At 42.0% G+C, this 16,201-nt stretch overlaps 2 protein-coding genes and 1 long non-coding RNA gene across 3 annotated transcripts; 1 reads left to right on the plus strand and 2 right to left on the minus strand.

Moving 5' to 3' along the window:
- Positions 1 to 1,669: 1,669 nt before the first annotated feature.
- On the minus strand, positions 1,670 to 7,986 carry wdr13 (WD repeat domain 13). The gene is made up of 10 exons (XM_029155207.3): positions 7,877 to 7,986; positions 7,279 to 7,366; positions 6,931 to 7,162; positions 6,463 to 6,572; positions 6,089 to 6,219; positions 5,698 to 6,005; positions 3,987 to 4,167; positions 3,730 to 3,871; positions 3,467 to 3,585; positions 1,670 to 2,530 (listed from the first exon to the last, which is right to left on the minus strand). The coding sequence occupies exons 2-10, from the start codon at positions 7,317 to 7,319 to the stop codon at positions 2,346 to 2,348; spliced, it is 1,449 nt and encodes a 482-aa protein (XP_029011040.1). The 5' UTR covers positions 7,320 to 7,366; positions 7,877 to 7,986; the 3' UTR covers positions 1,670 to 2,345.
- A 570-nt stretch (positions 7,987 to 8,556) lies between these two features.
- On the plus strand, positions 8,557 to 9,594 carry LOC114859241 (uncharacterized). The gene is made up of 4 exons (XR_003786488.3): positions 8,557 to 8,666; positions 8,797 to 8,828; positions 8,925 to 8,994; positions 9,137 to 9,594. It is a non-coding gene; the product is annotated as an uncharacterized LOC114859241 (long non-coding RNA).
- A 54-nt stretch (positions 9,595 to 9,648) lies between these two features.
- On the minus strand, positions 9,649 to 15,432 carry LOC114859240 (protein-serine O-palmitoleoyltransferase porcupine-like). The gene is made up of 15 exons (XM_029157233.3): positions 15,238 to 15,432; positions 14,382 to 14,524; positions 14,106 to 14,298; positions 13,942 to 13,985; positions 13,657 to 13,838; positions 13,416 to 13,546; positions 13,303 to 13,323; positions 12,997 to 13,011; positions 12,779 to 12,904; positions 12,596 to 12,696; positions 12,426 to 12,502; positions 12,280 to 12,343; positions 12,052 to 12,137; positions 11,427 to 11,537; positions 9,649 to 11,042 (listed from the first exon to the last, which is right to left on the minus strand). Exons 2-15 carry the CDS (start codon positions 14,515 to 14,517, stop codon positions 10,941 to 10,943), a joined length of 1,389 nt encoding a protein of 462 aa, XP_029013066.1. The 5' UTR covers positions 14,518 to 14,524; positions 15,238 to 15,432; the 3' UTR covers positions 9,649 to 10,940.
- Positions 15,433 to 16,201: the final 769 nt, after the last annotated feature.

The following is a 16,201-nucleotide window of genomic DNA, read 5'->3' on the forward strand; positions in this document are numbered from 1 at the left end:
TACTTTTTATGTCTGGCATTCCTTCGCGAGGTGATCTCCTGTAACTGTACAGTTTAACTGAGGTGGTTCTTTTGCCCACTCTTCAATAAAGACTCTACTTTTGATGCATTCTGTCTTTTGACCTGCCTGGATCCCTGTGGAGAATAGTTCACAGGGGGAAATCCACCTAGCATAGAGTCTGGGTACATTTGAGGTCTAGAACATGATGTATGGATCAGATGGATTTGTGGTGGCTTTGTGCACCTCGCCATGAACTGTAAATGTCATTTGGACTCTTTATTCGTCACTGAGCAACAGCCTGTGTTGAGTCCACAAGATCTGTGAGTTCCTTGTCTAATAACAACACAAATGGATGATGAGATGTAGATGGCAGAAGTGAAGACATGTTTGTGACTTAGTTCTTCCATTCAGAGCTTGAACAGAATTTGGTCTTATAATAGTTAAACTGCCCTGAAACAAACAACGTCAGCCAGTGAGCTTATGAATATAAATAAGAGAACTATGATGAATAGTGGTAGTTAACGAAAGGCTGAAAGCATAATACAGCTCCTCGAGCTTTGTATTTAAATTCTAAAATTGTAAATGTGAAGCAAGCAGATAATGTTTAATTATCACAGTGGAAACTTAAGTAAAGTCAGGATTAGAAACTGTAACTAGGTATATGCTTTTATGGTAAGAAATATGTATGAACATGTGTATCATTTGTTACTAAGGGTTAACTCTTCTGCTGAAAGCGATTCAAAACAAATAAAACACTTTGCGGGGATTCTTCGTGAACAAGGATAATGTAGCACAAATTAAGCTTCTGGCGCTTTAAAATAAAATAGAAAGGGTTGAAAAATGGTCTTAATTAGGGAGTAATTGAAAAACAGCTGAGGAATGATTGTGTATTCATTCCATAGACAATTTGCCTATATTTTGAATTTGAATGAGAGATAATTTCCATTGTGTTTATTTGTGCGCAGCCTCTGGCTGATGGAAAAGATGTTTCCATAGTGAACAGCATCAGCTTGTGAACGCTCTCTAAATAGACCAGGTTTAACAGGTTCTATCCGACTGTGCCTCTCTAGCTCCTCAGTGCTGATGTTGAAGACTCATCTAAAGTGCTTATTTTTAGTTTTCTTCCCACTTCTCTCCAAGATACACAACAAAGGCTGTCTTGCTGATTTCTAAAACCCTATCCTCCACTGAGTTGCTGCCTTGGCCTATCAGAGCAGTTTAGTGATGCTCTGTGTCCTGTGTGTCTGAAACAAAGCTCCTGACTCTCACAGACAGCAGCCACTCATTGTGTCTTTACACAGTCATGTAGATACAGTACATTAGTCTGACAACACAGCACTAATGATCATCTTTATAGCTGGTCTAGAGCAAAAAATGAGAAAAAAATGAAAATATCAACCACAAAGAATCACAGAAAGACAAGGTTGATCAACCTCATCCTTTGCTGTTTGCAGCTTATTTAAAACTAACTACATTATAATGACATCAAAGAGCACCGATGCTGTATATTTGATGTAATTGAAGACCAAACATGTGCAATGTATGACTTAGGAGAGCTCAAGGGATTTTGAATCTATTGTCTCTGCATCTCCTTGTCCACAGTAAGATTTTACCTTGACATCATAGTATTGCTTTGAAAATATTTTATTAAAAAGGAAACAAAGCCAAATGTCAGTTACAGTAGTTTATTCTGTATGTGCAATAAATAAATTATATGAATTTGCAACCAGGATGAAGTGAACACACAAAGGCAAACTCGCACAAACATACTTAAACCACACCTGTACTCTATATATTTAGTTTTGATACGCCTACCGACGGGTTCTCTTTAAATATCATGCGTATGGTTTCAAAAGCAAGCAGGCGATTGAAGAGTTGAAAGCAAATCAGGCGTTTTGACTTCACTTGATCACACTGCTTGGATAACAGTTACATAAATAGTGAACTAGATCTATGTCGGAGGGACTTTCAGTGTGAGAACAAAGTGTCGGTTTCGCAGGGAGATTATGTGTCCTGTTCATATCAGTTCAGTCGGGGGTAAGACATGACACATGCATGGGAGTAATGCTTCTTTTTTCCTTTTGCTAAAAAGCGATTTCTCAGCCACAGCTGTAGGAGTACTGACACGCACACACACGCACATATATACACAAAACCCACCCTGTTGACATCCCTACCACCTACACAACATGGTGTTCCATCTGATTGCACTTTAGTATCATTACACTAAACTATTAACGCAGCCTGTTACATTCCAGTGAAAAACTACAGACTCGGTATCGGACGGTTAAAGAGCGGCAGGGTTTTAGGAGCAGTGGATGGAAGGATAGTTACTGGAGGATCGGTCACTTCTGCTCCCGCCTCCAGATGATGACCATGCCGGTGGAATCGGCAGATGCCAGTAAACTCTCGTCACAGTTGAAGCTGACATCCAGCACCGGTCCCCCGTGACCCTGCAGCTTGTTCACTATCGCCTTGGTGTTGCGTTCGACGTCGAAGAAGTAGACACAGCCATCCTCACTGCCCGTCACTGCGACGGGGGGGAAATCAGAAGGAAAACGAGTTCAGAGAAACTACACGACCATAATGTGTTCTTTTTGCTTCTTCTTTGTTTTGTTTTTTTATTAGCTTCTAATAATTTTTAAACTATAAGCTGATTATATTTTACACAAAATCATCTCTTTTGCAGGATATTCCCTAAATCGAGACAAAGACTTTATCTGGACTCAAACATTCAGAACACCGTCATTATTACACACACAGAAAAAATATTTGCGACCACCTGCTCAGCTTAGCTAAAAATTTTCCACTGTTACCACCTGTAGGTGCTTGGCCAACTACCAGGCTGGTCAATCCGAACAGATTGTACATGCCGTGAGTGAGGCCTTAAAGAGACGGCAGCTAAAACAAACCAACAGAAGGTGAAAAAAGGCCCTAAGTTCTACATTTGAAAAAAAAGTATGGCCTCTTCAATCAAACATTTTTAGGAGCGTAAAACATTTGTTGCCGATGATTCAAACCAGATCATTTAAAAAAATATATAATAATAATAATAATAATAATAATAATAATAATAATAATAATAATAATAATAATAATAATAATAATAATATAAATATATTTCTCTTAAATAAAACCCCTTTTTTTAATAAAATAATAAAAGTCAGCTAAAGTGAACCACTGAGGTAGATGAGTGTCAAATATTGCTGTAAACATCTTTCTGTTAAACTAATTACCTATTTATACAGTTAAAAAAAGCTTTTGAATAATTCATTTAACAATTAACCAATTCACCAATTAAATTTATTGAATAATACACATACAATATTTACAAGCTAGGTTTCATAGTTACTGTAAGGATACTGACATTTGTAATAATAAAATCCATGCAAGTAAATTTATTTCAGCAATAATGAACTATGGTCTATTTTTCAAATATCACAGCGGGAACACAAAGGCGTCTTACCCACACAGGCCCCCTGTCTGAAGGACATGAGGGGGCAGAAGATGCTGTGCACAAGCTGAGACCCGTGCTGGATGGGGAAGCTTCTCTTCAGCTGAAGCATGCCCTCGTTGTCCACCACCCTGACCAGATTCGAGGTACTAGTGTTAATACACCTTCACATTCACGTCACACCAGAAAAAGGTGTTGCCTCTAAAGTTTCCATCCCTGCACAGCAGAGACAAAACTGCCTATTAATAAACAGCAACTCGTCCTCGCAGACTGACCTGTACAGCAGCAGCTTATTGACACAGGCGTTGACCAGCAGGGAGGGGTCTCTGGCCTCTCTGCTAATCCAGGAACGAGCAGATATGCTGCAGATGGAGCTGCCTTCGCTCACAACCAGACGCTTGGCTTTGGTCAGCTTCCCTGTTGAGGGGATGGCAGGCAGAAGCAGCAAAGAACGGGCACAGGCACATCAACAACCAGACGCCCTATTCAGCCCACACACGCTCTCTGCCAAAAAGAGCTGTTGTGTCAATACCTGTGGCCATGTCAAAGAGGAAGGAGAAGATGCTGCCCCTGTCGTCGCCCGCCCAAAGGATTCTACCAGGAGCATCAAAGGACAGAGACAGCACGCGGCCTGTCAGCTTACTGGAGCCTCCCTTCACTTTCTTCCCAGTGGAGATGTTCACCACCTGCAGGTGGTGCTTGCTGTTTCCCACCTGGAACACAGATTCAGGAGCAAAGACCTTCATTATATCACCAGGGCAGGGAGAATCTGACTGGGGAAAGGCGACAAGTCAAGTCAAAGCACTAACATGGTTTATTATTGCACAACGTAAAGCAACAAGGGGTCACGTGTAATCTGTTATAGCTCCTACACCTACTTAAACTTAGAAGTCACTGGCTGGTTTGTTGAGCTGTGATTGTAACGCTGCTCAAACAGACTTACATACAATTAACATTATAAAAAACTTCCTCCTTCCTGTCAGTTAAAAACAAACAGGCATTTCCCTGATGTCTTTTATAATGAGGCATACAGGGACATTACTGTTTACCACTCAGCTTCCAATTTACATTCTGTTCATCACTTAAAGCATTTGCAATCATGAAAGCAGAATTGAATCGAATCAGAAGACATTTACCACTTTTGTTTCAGTTACAAAGGCTGACATTTAATTCCAATACTTGAATCGATGTCTCCGCAGTGTAAATATGCGTGCAGTTATGGAAAATGGGAAAATGGGACAAAGGGACACTAATGGGAGGTTTTCATCAGTAGGCACACAGATGTCAATAGGCACACACAGATGTTAGCGGATTCATTTGTGTGAGAGAGCAATAAGTTTGTTAACATTCTATGACAATCACTGAAGAAAAATAGTTTTATCTGCTAAATGTTCACAAAAGTTAACATGATATCATTTGATGTTATTTTGATCAGCTAAATATACACATCTGAAAAATGCAAGGATATGGTTTTATTTTGCAGAAATGGGCTTTAATGTTACAACTCTTAGATAAGATAAGATAAGATAAGATAAGAAAAGAAAAGAAAAGAAAAGAAAAGAAAAGAAAAGAAAAGAAAAGAAAAGAAAAGAAAAGAAAAGAAAAGAAAAGAAAAGAAAAGAAAAGAAAAGATAAGATAAGATAAGATAAGATAAGATAAGATAAGATAAGATAAGATAAGATAAGATAAGATAAGATAATGCTGGTGGTCGCTATGGATAGTCACCTTTTGCGTAACTGAGAGGGGATTTCTTTTTTATGTTAATGTGTAAACACAGCGATTAATATTCAGGTTACCTACAAAAGCCTAAGTGTGTTCCCCTAATGGAAACGGAAAGCTGTGAAGTACAAGGTGGGGGACGGTTTTTACTACACTGTCCTGGGCTGTGATGAACACAACGATTCAAAGGTTGTTTTAAGTAGCACTATTACACACATCCCAGTGGCCCCACTGAACCTACTTATCATCGTTCAACTTAAATTTAATAAATATATATAAAACAGTAATATAGTGCTTTCCTGCCCAGAGATAGAAAAACGTGCAGCAACACATATTCAATTCTCAATTCACACTGAGATTCCGGGACGTTGCGAACATTTAGTGCAGCAACACAGTTTTTATTTCTGTTTGAGTGGTAGAACTGATGCATCCACAATAAACTTTAAACCTAATATTAGATTATTTTTTTCACCTTTTTTATATTTTTATACTACCAGAAATCAGGATTTTAATGGACACTCACCACAGTGAGATTGTTATTCATCGGCTGGAAAGTGCAGCAGAGCAACTCGCTGGATTCTGGGTCTCGGACCTCTCGAATGCATCGACCATCTTCTGTGTTCCAGATTCGCAGGGTCCCATCCAGAGATGTTGAAACAATGATGTCATTGCTAAGAGACCAGGCAAAGTCTGTGACGGGACCTCCGTGACCCTTCAAGGTCACCTTTACACTGGCAGGAGGTGGGGATAGTGTCATGATAGATAGGGTGCCATCCAAGGAGCAGCAGGCAAGGAGGTGTTTGTCATCATTGGCAAACTGAATCCGTGGAACTAAAATAACAAAAGGATCATAAACAAAGTATATACTGATGTAAAATGCTGAAAAAAATGTTTTTTCAAATCAATTTACTCACCAGCAGAGTCTACATGTTGGTCAAAAATGTGATGCATCCCAGCAAAAGCATAGTTTTCACTCAGAGTTGTGTCCCCTGCCATGGCACGACTGGCCTCTGCCACTGAGGTGGGCACCAAACTGCCCGGAGGCCTGTGGTCAGAAGGAAGAACCTCCATGTGAGCACATAATCAATAAAAGACCGCTCTACCTTTGCCTACAACTGGAAGCTCAATATAAAAGAGCTTCATATGATCGCAGTGATCATATGTGCAAACAAAAATAATTCAGTAAATCATAATGACTCATAACTCTGAGGCACAGAATAAAACATAATTTAATGGCATAAGGTGATTGTGTAAAGATCACTGACAGAAGTCGAACATTTTTTGGTACCTCTCATCATAGACAGCTCTGTTCATCTGGGCCTGTAGCTGGTAGGAGCCTCTGCTAACGGACCGGCGGTGACCACGAGCCCCTTGGGCACGAGGGTCCTCCTCAAAGTCCTGCCCAAGAATAAACGTGAAGAGAAACCAGAGCCAGAAAGAGACAGAATCTTATAGAATGAGTGCAAAAAACCCCAAATACGCCACAATTAATTATTAATAACAATGAATTACTGCTGAAAACATGTTGCCATGCAATTTAAACTAAAGATACTAAACACATACAGGGGCAGTCCCAGCCATTTCAACCAAGCTGCTCAGCTGAATATGCTTGATGAATCAAAGAGCTGTTATTCATGTGATGGCTCATATCTGAATCATGTAATTTTATGCCAACTCTATGTCACGTTTTCCACACGAGTACAGCCCACTGCCTTTCCTATTCTTTCCCTGTCCTTTCTGTTTCTCTGAGTCTGACCTCCATGCGGTCCAATGTGGTGCGGGAGCTGCGCACACTGCTGGCCCTGAAGCTGCTCTGCTCAGACAGGGGCCCGTAGCGCAGGGCCAGCAGCTGACTGCGCAGCCTCAGGTACTGCCTGCGCAGCCCCGGCTCAAAGCCGCACTTGGCGTTCTCTCTGAGCAGCTGGCTGCGGCGGCGGATGTACTGCGTTCGGAACTGTGGGAACGTGGGCGTGCGGTAAGCATTGTACCTGCAGGGAGAGGTGACACAGCACACGCAATCACTCAAATGATCCATAAGCAATTACACATCTGAATAGCTTCAGTCGACGCTATTAAAAAAGGCTGCAGCCTGACTCAGTCTTACCTTGCATCCACTGCCAAAACCTGCTGCCAAACTGCTGCCATTCCACAAGCACTCTGGGTAAGGAGGAAGCCACTGCCAGGGCAGATCCCTGTCAATCATACAAGACCCAGCTCACGTTTTAGCCACAAAACAATAGAACACATCTATCAGCTAACATCAATAGTTAGTCATACTACAGAACCATCAAGCCCCCCAAACACATATCAACCCCTTCATCCACGCATATTCAAGTCATACAGCACTAGAATGTTTAAGCGAGAGTGACAACACAAGAAAATCGTTGTAGTGGACCTAATAAGTCACAAGGAGCTAAATTATTTCACTCAGGTCATTGATTCATTCATTCATGTGGCCAAAACATGCTAGCACCACGTCAGGTGAGCTGCCTTGACAGTTAACGTCGCAGCTAGCTAGCAATTAGCAGGTTAGCCACAGTCTCATATGCTATGTTACCTGAAATTAAATGCATTTTATATATCGCACATCGTTCGAGACACACACTTTGTTTCTATAGGTTGACAATTTTATATTGCATTTTAGGGGTCCAATGTGCTAACGCAACGAGCCAACGCGGAGAAACCAACGTAAAACGGCTCACCTTCCTTAGCTTTTTTCCATCGCTGTTTTCCTGTCAAGTCACGTGATCCGGTGACTCCGCCCCGCTCACTGATGTGGCGCCGGAGGATGATTCACAGCCTCTTGTTTATTGTATGATCCATTGTGATTAGCTTCGATATACACACATGACAATAACATAAACCAACTTAATATTCTAGGATAGAAATTATAACATTTCTTGCGGTGGGTTAATAATATTTTACACCAATATATATCTAATATCTTTTCAATTAGGCTATCTACACACATAATCATACATTATTAATAGATAATAAATAATAAGGTGAAATAATGCAAATTTAGGATCACTTAATAATTCAAATTTGATTGTTTTACAGTGCAGTGTGTCTTTTTACACATATCTGAAAAGTGTGGTATACATACAGTAGTTTTAATTGTGGCTGATCAACATGAAAAACAGGCGTGTGACCTATTAAACAGATAACCATCACCTAGTAACATGATGAAAATGCTTTCTTGTCACAGACAATGGGTGAATACACAGTTCCAGTGGGTTCACAATGGCAGTATTACAAGGTCAGCTGGGAGGTTTCGCCTGCCTCAGCAAAGACCTGCCGGGCCGTGGGCCGTGCTGCTCAGCTGACAGGGCTCTTTGCTTGTTGGCGGTGCTCTTTCTCGAGGGGGCCCCGCTGACCGGGCCATTCACGAGCACAGGCCATAAATGACCGAGGCGAACGCCACGTTAAACATCGCATTCTCAAAAGTACAGCACAGACCTTGGAGCACTGCCAAAATGCCAGGAACAAAAGGTAAGAACTTTTAAAGCAAAGGTATAGTTCTGAGATTTTTTATTAAGGCTGCAAAGCACCAAAAGGCAAAGTTAAATAACCCATTCTAGGAAAATTCTAAACGTTTGACACACATCTGAACATTTTTCAGGTAATAAGTCGGACAAGAAGTCAACAACCAAGGTAGGACAATACTCTAGTTGTACGAAACTGTAAAATTATTTTCTGAATCAGTTTATTTGTTACTTTACTTTCTTTGTATGCGCCTTAATTCTAAAGCAACCTCAGAGTCCAAAAGAGCAGCCGAAGAAAGGTGATCAGAAAGGAGATGATAACAAGAAGCAAGGAGGTAAGTATTAACATAAAATCTAATTTATTGCGTTGTTTAAAAGCACCCACCCTTAAGGTGTGTGGAAGCCTGTCTCTGGCACCCAGTGTGTGATCGCTGTGTCCCCAGTGAAGGTATCTGTGTGTGTTTCATCCCTTCGCAGGACAGCCGAAGGGAGAGAAGCAATAACTTCCAGGCTTTTGTGAAGATGGCTTTGGAGACATTGCTGGGGTCCTGTCGTCGTAAACATGGGGGTCCTCGGGGGAGACAGGGATGAGTTCACCGCCCCTCCCCTCTGCACTTTTTTCTCTCTGAGCCGTGGACTGGATTGTTATAAGGCCTTCCAACACAGACTCTGCTCACCTCTGGCAGAGGCAGAAAATGAATCTGATCTCCATCCCCCACCATCAGTTGTTTAACCTTTGCCCCCCAGCTGCCTTCTGCCCCCCTCCGTCTTATTGGATGCTCAGATATAAATCCCAGGTTAGACCAGTCTACTGCTTGACCCTTGACCCCGCTAACGTACCCTAACTCATCCTAACTCTATGATTGACTGTCAAACAGTCTATAATTTCTTCCTGTAAATAATGATGACTCAAATAAAAAATATTTCTTACACCATCTTGTGTTATCTAACTTCTGGTCATACTAATCTAAAATGAACAAATACATCAGTCCAGGTTTCATGTAAAATTTTATAAAAATATCACAGGTGTTTCAGTGACTTCACATTTACAGGGAACAAAGAAAGTATCAGAGTAGCATTTCAAATATACGCTGGAGTGACGTCAGGTACGTGGAGACTGGCTGCTCAGGGTCTATTCTAAAACACTACAACCTAGTCACAAAGCTAATAATTTCATATTCTATGGTTAAGAAAGATACTGATACAATGTGATCATGATTGAAACAGGTGTTCATTTACGTAAATGCATCAATAAAAGCAGCATTATAATAAAAATCTGTATTTATAGATAAATATCTGATTTATTCTACTATAATTTAATGTCGAAGGTGTAATATGACATTGGAAGTAACATGTAATACCCTGACTCTAAACTTTCATTTCCAATACTGAAGAAAGTGTTACCAATACTAATAAAACCTCATCTAAACAAAGGCAGAGAATTCACTTTAGAGGAAATACCCTAAATCTAAATACTAAGACATTAGAAAATGGCACCACAAAAAAGAATCTGTAGATCTGTTGTTGGAAAAATCATAATTAGCAACAATAAAAATTGTTGCCATGTAAAGATAACATGTGCTCTGTTCATTCAAAAGTCTCTGTTGTCTGACACATGCTGAGGAGACCCGTAGTAGTCCCTAACAAACAACATTTGCTAATAACTACAGTACCCACTTCTAGGACATAGTTAAAGTTATGTTTGGGCTCAGAGATTAAAAACGTATTAAAAGATGTACTGTCACATTGCTGGTTTTGTTCTTATGGAGCTTGTCGAGTACAGAACACATCTTTAAACCCAAAACGACGACCGTGAAATACTGTCTCGTGAGGTGGAGAGCACATCTGGAGGACATCTGTCGCGGTTGACAGTGATACCTAGATAATGGGCTCTATCATGTGTCAGCAGGAAGGAGCAGCCGATCTTCACCATGCTGATGGGTATTGATTGTGACTCACAGTGAAACATCGGTAACTGCTGTCACAACACGAGGGCTCGACAACTGCGGCTCGGATTTAAAAAAAAAAGGATGCGATAGGCAGGAAAAGAGGCGAGGCGATCATTTCATGGATATCAAAACTAGTCCCCAGCAGACTGCAATAATACACACCCAACCCCCCACCAACCTGGAGCACAGCCAGCACCGTGTGTTGCTTTATTGTTGTGTACAGGTTGATTCTGTTCCCATCGATCGGATGCGGGATAAACTCACAGTGCGGTGGAAAACCAGCCTTACAGCTCACATTATTGCTTCCTTCAGCCTTCCTCTGTCTCTGGTTATTAGAGAACGAGGCGGTACAATATCCAGCATCCAAACGTGACCCAGTGGCTGGTCCAGCTGAGCTCCGACCACTTCTGAATGGTATGATGGGTGATATCATCCTGTAGGGGACAGCACACACCACGTAGGCTCTTTACCTTTCATGGATAAATCTTTGTGATAAATATGACTTCAGCATTTACAGAGACGTTATTTGACATTTTATGAGCGCAGGGTATAAATTGAGTTGCCTACACTGTTCTGAACATGTTGTGACCTCCAACTTCAGGATGACTCAACAAGTTACAGTTTTACCTCAGTGAGACAGAGCTGGTATCTTCACATACTGGCACATCATGTACTGTATTATAGAAGATGCCCTTTGATCGTCATCTAGACTCCTTCTTATTTTGATTTATTCATGATTTTAAGTAGATCTTGATTTGTTGCCTATATTAGTCTTAATAATTCCTCTCAGGGTCCAATACACTCTTATCTCACAGTACCTCATCCTCCTCCATGTAGTCCACGCTGGAGTTGAACACAGAGCCCAGATACGTCAGGTGGAGTATTGCCAAAGCACTGAATGTTATGTTAATCACATACACCCAAAGCTTCTGCAGACGAAGACACAAGGCATCAAGGCTTAATATTTACTGTATACTGTATATAAATACACACTTATTTATCTTCCACTATACCTTCTTTTAATAATTATACTATTTACTGGATTTAGACCAATGAGACCTCATTTTATGGTAGGTGCCTCACTATGCTCTTTTTTGTATTTGTTTTTAATCTCTATAATGTCATTTGTTTATGTCTTTCGATATGTTTTGTATCAAAGGGAATTATTATGAGCAACTTTATTTTTCTGTGAATGTGAACTAAGCCAGAACATCTACCAGGAAGACCCCACTGAGCACCTCCTGTCCTGGAAGGATGTGCCAGCAACGACAGTGCTGACCGTGACCATTCACACAAGTAACTACTGTAGGTGAATATAATAAAATGTAAAAAGATAAATCTATAAATTTGGTTGGAACTTACTTTTTATTGTGCTGCATTTCACGTTCACGAGAAAAACAGCTGATAATAATAAATGACCGGTAATAAAGTTCAATTCCTTACCTTTTTGTTCTGGTGAGTGCAGTTTGGTTGACATTTCCTTGACAGTACACAGGCATTAAATATAGTTGCAAGCCTCTTCCGCAACACTGAAAGACAGACGGTAAAATGAAACCATGGGAATAATTTCCTCCCAACTATAAAAGTGTTTGGAAAACTTTGGAAAGAAACTGTGGGAGCAATTAACCGTTACTGTAAAGCAAAGGGAAATATCCCAAAGCAGACGCTCACCGTGCTCGATGTATGTGATAAACCCCAGTGATATCAGCACTGCAGCCAGATGAAAACTCAAACCCTGCGCGACAAAGCATTCGCAGTAAGAACAATGCACTCGTCGGTTGACGCAGACACGCGCAGGTCTTCCCCTCAGTACTCACATGCAGAAGGGCGCTGGCTGTGTACGTCACCATGATGGCGGAGAAGGTCCCAAACTTGAGAGCGCTCGTAAAAACATCTGAGACGAGAGCATCGGGTTTCATTACAGCGCTTGAGTGAGCTATTGTCATTCCATTCGTGATGAGAAGCAATCACTGGTAACATCACTCACAGGTGTGCAGAAAGCGAGACATGGGAAGATTCCATGACGTCACCACCTCCACCATCGACCGGGGGAACTCTATATTCAGAGGCCTGGACACGGAAATGTCCCTACAAAAGCCAGAGGGGCTGTTTAAAAACGCAAATCATGGGAAAACACACTTTAAATTAATATCAGGCCTGCAGTTCTGACCATTTGAGGTTCTCTTTCTCCTCGGTGAAACCTGCCCCGGCCAGACTGGTGGTCGTCTCGCTCAAATAACCAACAAAATAGTTGCTGAAGTGGAAGGACATTGTGTTCTCATACGCCAGCAGCCACCTAGCAACATGGAAAAAGGAATAATGTTGGTTTTAATTTCAGGTCAAATCCAACTTAATGAAGTCAATTTTATACAGCGCTGAAACACTTACTTTGTCAGTGCACCTCTGAGAAGCAGCGAAGGAAAGACGATAAAAAACAGCATGTAGTGATACAATAAATTAAATCAGGGGTTTCAGTGATTTGACACTTGATCTGTGTCTTGTTGGTTTTGCATGCTATCAGTTGTGATGGAGGAGGGGCAGAGAAGGGGGTGATGTGAATTGATAAACACATACAAGTGAAAGTGAAGATCATGCACAAGCGAGGACAGTCGACACTAATCAAAATATTATAATATAATATAATAAATAATATGTATATAGGTAATAATAGGTGTGAGGGTTAAAGATAATTACCTGACCTTCCTCCGTTTTTTGCTGTAATCAAAGAAAGTATGGGTTCATAAAGGAAACAGGGAATAGACAACCGTTTTGATTTGCCTTCAAAACTATTTCTGTGTTCCGCTAACCTTCGCAGGAGCTTATCTCCATAGACAGGTATGAAATAAGGGAAGAGGTACGGCGCCACGCAGTTGGAAACGACGAGACAGACCTGGCTCTTCACCCAACTAGCAGACACTTTGAAAAGCCAAGCAAAGCTCTGCAAAACCCCAGACAGAGCGTTACGGAGTTAACGAATGGAATCTCAGGACACGTCCTCAACCGCATCGTCCTGTCGCTCAGTTTATTTAAACAGCGTTCCTCACTCACCAGCTTTCGTCCTTCCAAAGCTTCTTTGTAGCTGTTGAAGCTGATCCAGGGACCGAAGATGACGGTGCCCACAAAGTAAATGTAGCCCATGAACTCAATGGGTGAGGGCACACTGCTCACAACGCCTCTGTCCAGGTCAAAGGCCAGAGAGATGGCCTTCATGGCGACCACCATTTGGGAACCTGGGCGAAAGCAGCACTTAGTTATATATTATATACAGATAGATGCATAAGGTTTTTATCTATCTGGCCTTTTAAATATTGCAGCCTACTGAATAGATGCTACCTCTCATCTTGTGCCAGTTGGTCGTGTCCATCATGTGCAACTCTCTGACAGAAATAGTTAAAGAACAGCCATCATGTACTCTAGCTCTTACTGCAATTTAAAGTTCAAAAGAGCACTTTTTGTGTAATAATACCACAAAAGGTATTGGATGAGAAGCCTCTTACCCCAAGAGCAGGTAGATGAGCACAGTGATGGAGAGGAAGGTGCCTCGGATGGTTGAGTGGCGGCACAGGAACAGGAAGAGGTAGCAGAGGAGGCTGAGAAGGACCACCCAGATCATATGAAGTTCAAAGAACAGATAGAGAGTGTAGAAACCTCCGGCCACTGTGCCCAGGTGCTTGACGTAAGACGGGAGGCCTGACGTAGCGAGAAAGAAAGATGCGACGACGCGTGCGACCGCTGAGTAGGACTGGTAAGGTGCAAAAGAGCCGGACTCTTACCTAGCATCCAGAGAAGGCGGCACAGCAGGCAGATAACCAGCAGCTGCCACACCTGCTCCAGGCCCTGCTGTGCTGTCGGCAACAGGCAGCCGTGAGCCAGCTCCTGGAAGAACTTCTGTCGGCTGAAGGCTCCCATCGCTTGGCTTGAAAAGTAATGAGAGGCTACATGTGGCGTCTGTACAGCAGCAACAGCAATATTAATATGAACCCGGTGTCTCGGTGACTGTACAACACAGTATATGTGCTGTACTCATGCACACATATGCAAACGTGCAGGCCTTTCCTGGCCCTGGCCAAACAAACTTCAAATCCCAGCATGCAAAGCGACTCGCTGCAAATCTGTGCAACTGCATGCTATAGCTGTCCGTTTTAATGATGATGCTATTCAGATTGTTCCTTTTCTCGCATTTGCACGTTCCCATTTCATAACACTAACGCACACATATCACTAAAAACTCATAATGCCAGTGATGAACCATCGCAGCGCTGCCACATGCTAAAACAAACCCAACGTCAAACTGCTGGTGCGTATTTTAGGGCAGTTGGGAGATTTTTTTTATTATTAAACACACGCTATTCTGCAAGACATGCTCTCTCCGCAATGCAGTGCGACCAAGGGGGTGAACTCACATCTGCACATCAACCGCTGCATATAAGCGACGTGATCCCCAGGCCTTTTCAATGCTTCAGTGCATGTTTTAAGTATTGTGGTCGAGCTGATAAACGCCGTTTCACCTCGCTAGTGGGATTAACGCTCCCGCTACCGTCGTAGTTAAGAGCGGCTCCCCAGCCCCCACTCACACAGAGCTAATTGGAAGCCCCGGGCATGCAGTGGGTCGTCCAGGGCAGGACTCACCCTGAGAGAGCAGCAGCTGGAGCTTCCTCCCCGTCGGTGCCCAGCTGCCTTTCCGTCCCGTTGCACTCCGCTGAGCGTCGTGTGCGCTGCCGCCGTGTTTTAGGCTCACTCGCCCCAGATGATGCTTATCCGGACGACTCCCATTGTCACAGCATCAGCACCACTTGCTTGTCATTTACGCAGGCACCCGAAGACTTGTCCACCAATCTGCTGCGCAGACGCCGGCGTTTAAGCCAATCGTTGCCCGAGCTGACTTTAAACGACAGCGGAGACGACCAATCAGCGTCAGCGCGCCCCATGACCGGTGCCTCGTGACCAATAGGATGCGTACAGCTTGCAGATGGACTCAGACAGAGGACGGTTTTCATCTGGCTGAGAGATGTGATAAGATGATGCAGAGGAATGCCCTGTAGACGGGAGCAACACAATCTATATACTTGTGCAATTTTAACGTTATTAGAGGTAGAATCATATCTGGGTTGTCACGTTCTGAAAAATCTTAAAAGCTAATCCACCTCCCACCAATAAATGTTAGTAAATTTAGGTTTTGCAGTTGTTTGTAGTGACTGAATAACAGTTTACTAATTAACCAGTAAGTTAACAGGATCACAGCTACTGTATAAATGTTTGCCAGTCATTATCATTAGCCATGGTATTTTTATTGTAAAATTTTAAGGTAAAATACTTAATATATCTTATATGCTTTAGGTACTGTATAACTGTATCTTACATAAGACAATTTAAATTGCTTATTAACTAGTGCAATGCTTGTGGAAAGAAAGAAAGAAGAGTCACAGCAAAAACAATAAATTTCAAAAAATTCCTGTATTTTGTATCCAAACATTTGCTTGGCTGCACTAAATCCAGTATTTTACTACTTACACCTCAATAAACGATGTCAGGACGTCAATGTTATTATACGATGAGAATTTTCTGCAGCTCAGAGTAAGCTGGTCATTGTAAT

Source organism: Betta splendens, chromosome 7, assembly GCF_900634795.4.
Source record: "Betta splendens chromosome 7, fBetSpl5.4, whole genome shotgun sequence".
In the NCBI taxonomy this organism is placed as follows: Eukaryota; Metazoa; Chordata; class Actinopteri; order Anabantiformes; family Osphronemidae; genus Betta; species Betta splendens.

Coding starts and splice junctions, on each gene's coding strand:
- wdr13 (XM_029155207.3), bottom strand. CDS start 7,319: ATGGCAGCAGTTTGGCAGCAGGTTTTGGCAGTGGATGCAAG. Junction 7,163..7,278: donor GTTTTGGCAGTGGATGCAAG/GTAAGACTGAGT, acceptor CTCTCCCTGCAG/GTACAATGCTTACCGCACGC. Junction 3,872..3,986: donor CCTCTTTGACATGGCCACAG/GTATTGACACAA, acceptor TCCCCTCAACAG/GGAAGCTGACCAAAGCCAAG.
- LOC114859240 (XM_029157233.3), bottom strand. CDS start 14,517: ATGGGAGCCTTCAGCCGACAGAAGTTCTTCCAGGAGCTGGCTCACGGC. Junction 13,324..13,415: donor GGAGATAAGCTCCTGCGAAG/GTTAGCGGAACA, acceptor CTTTGATTACAG/CAAAAAACGGAGGAAGGTCA. Junction 11,043..11,426: donor ACTACATGGAGGAGGATGAG/GTACTGTGAGAT, acceptor TGTCCCCTACAG/GATGATATCACCCATCATAC.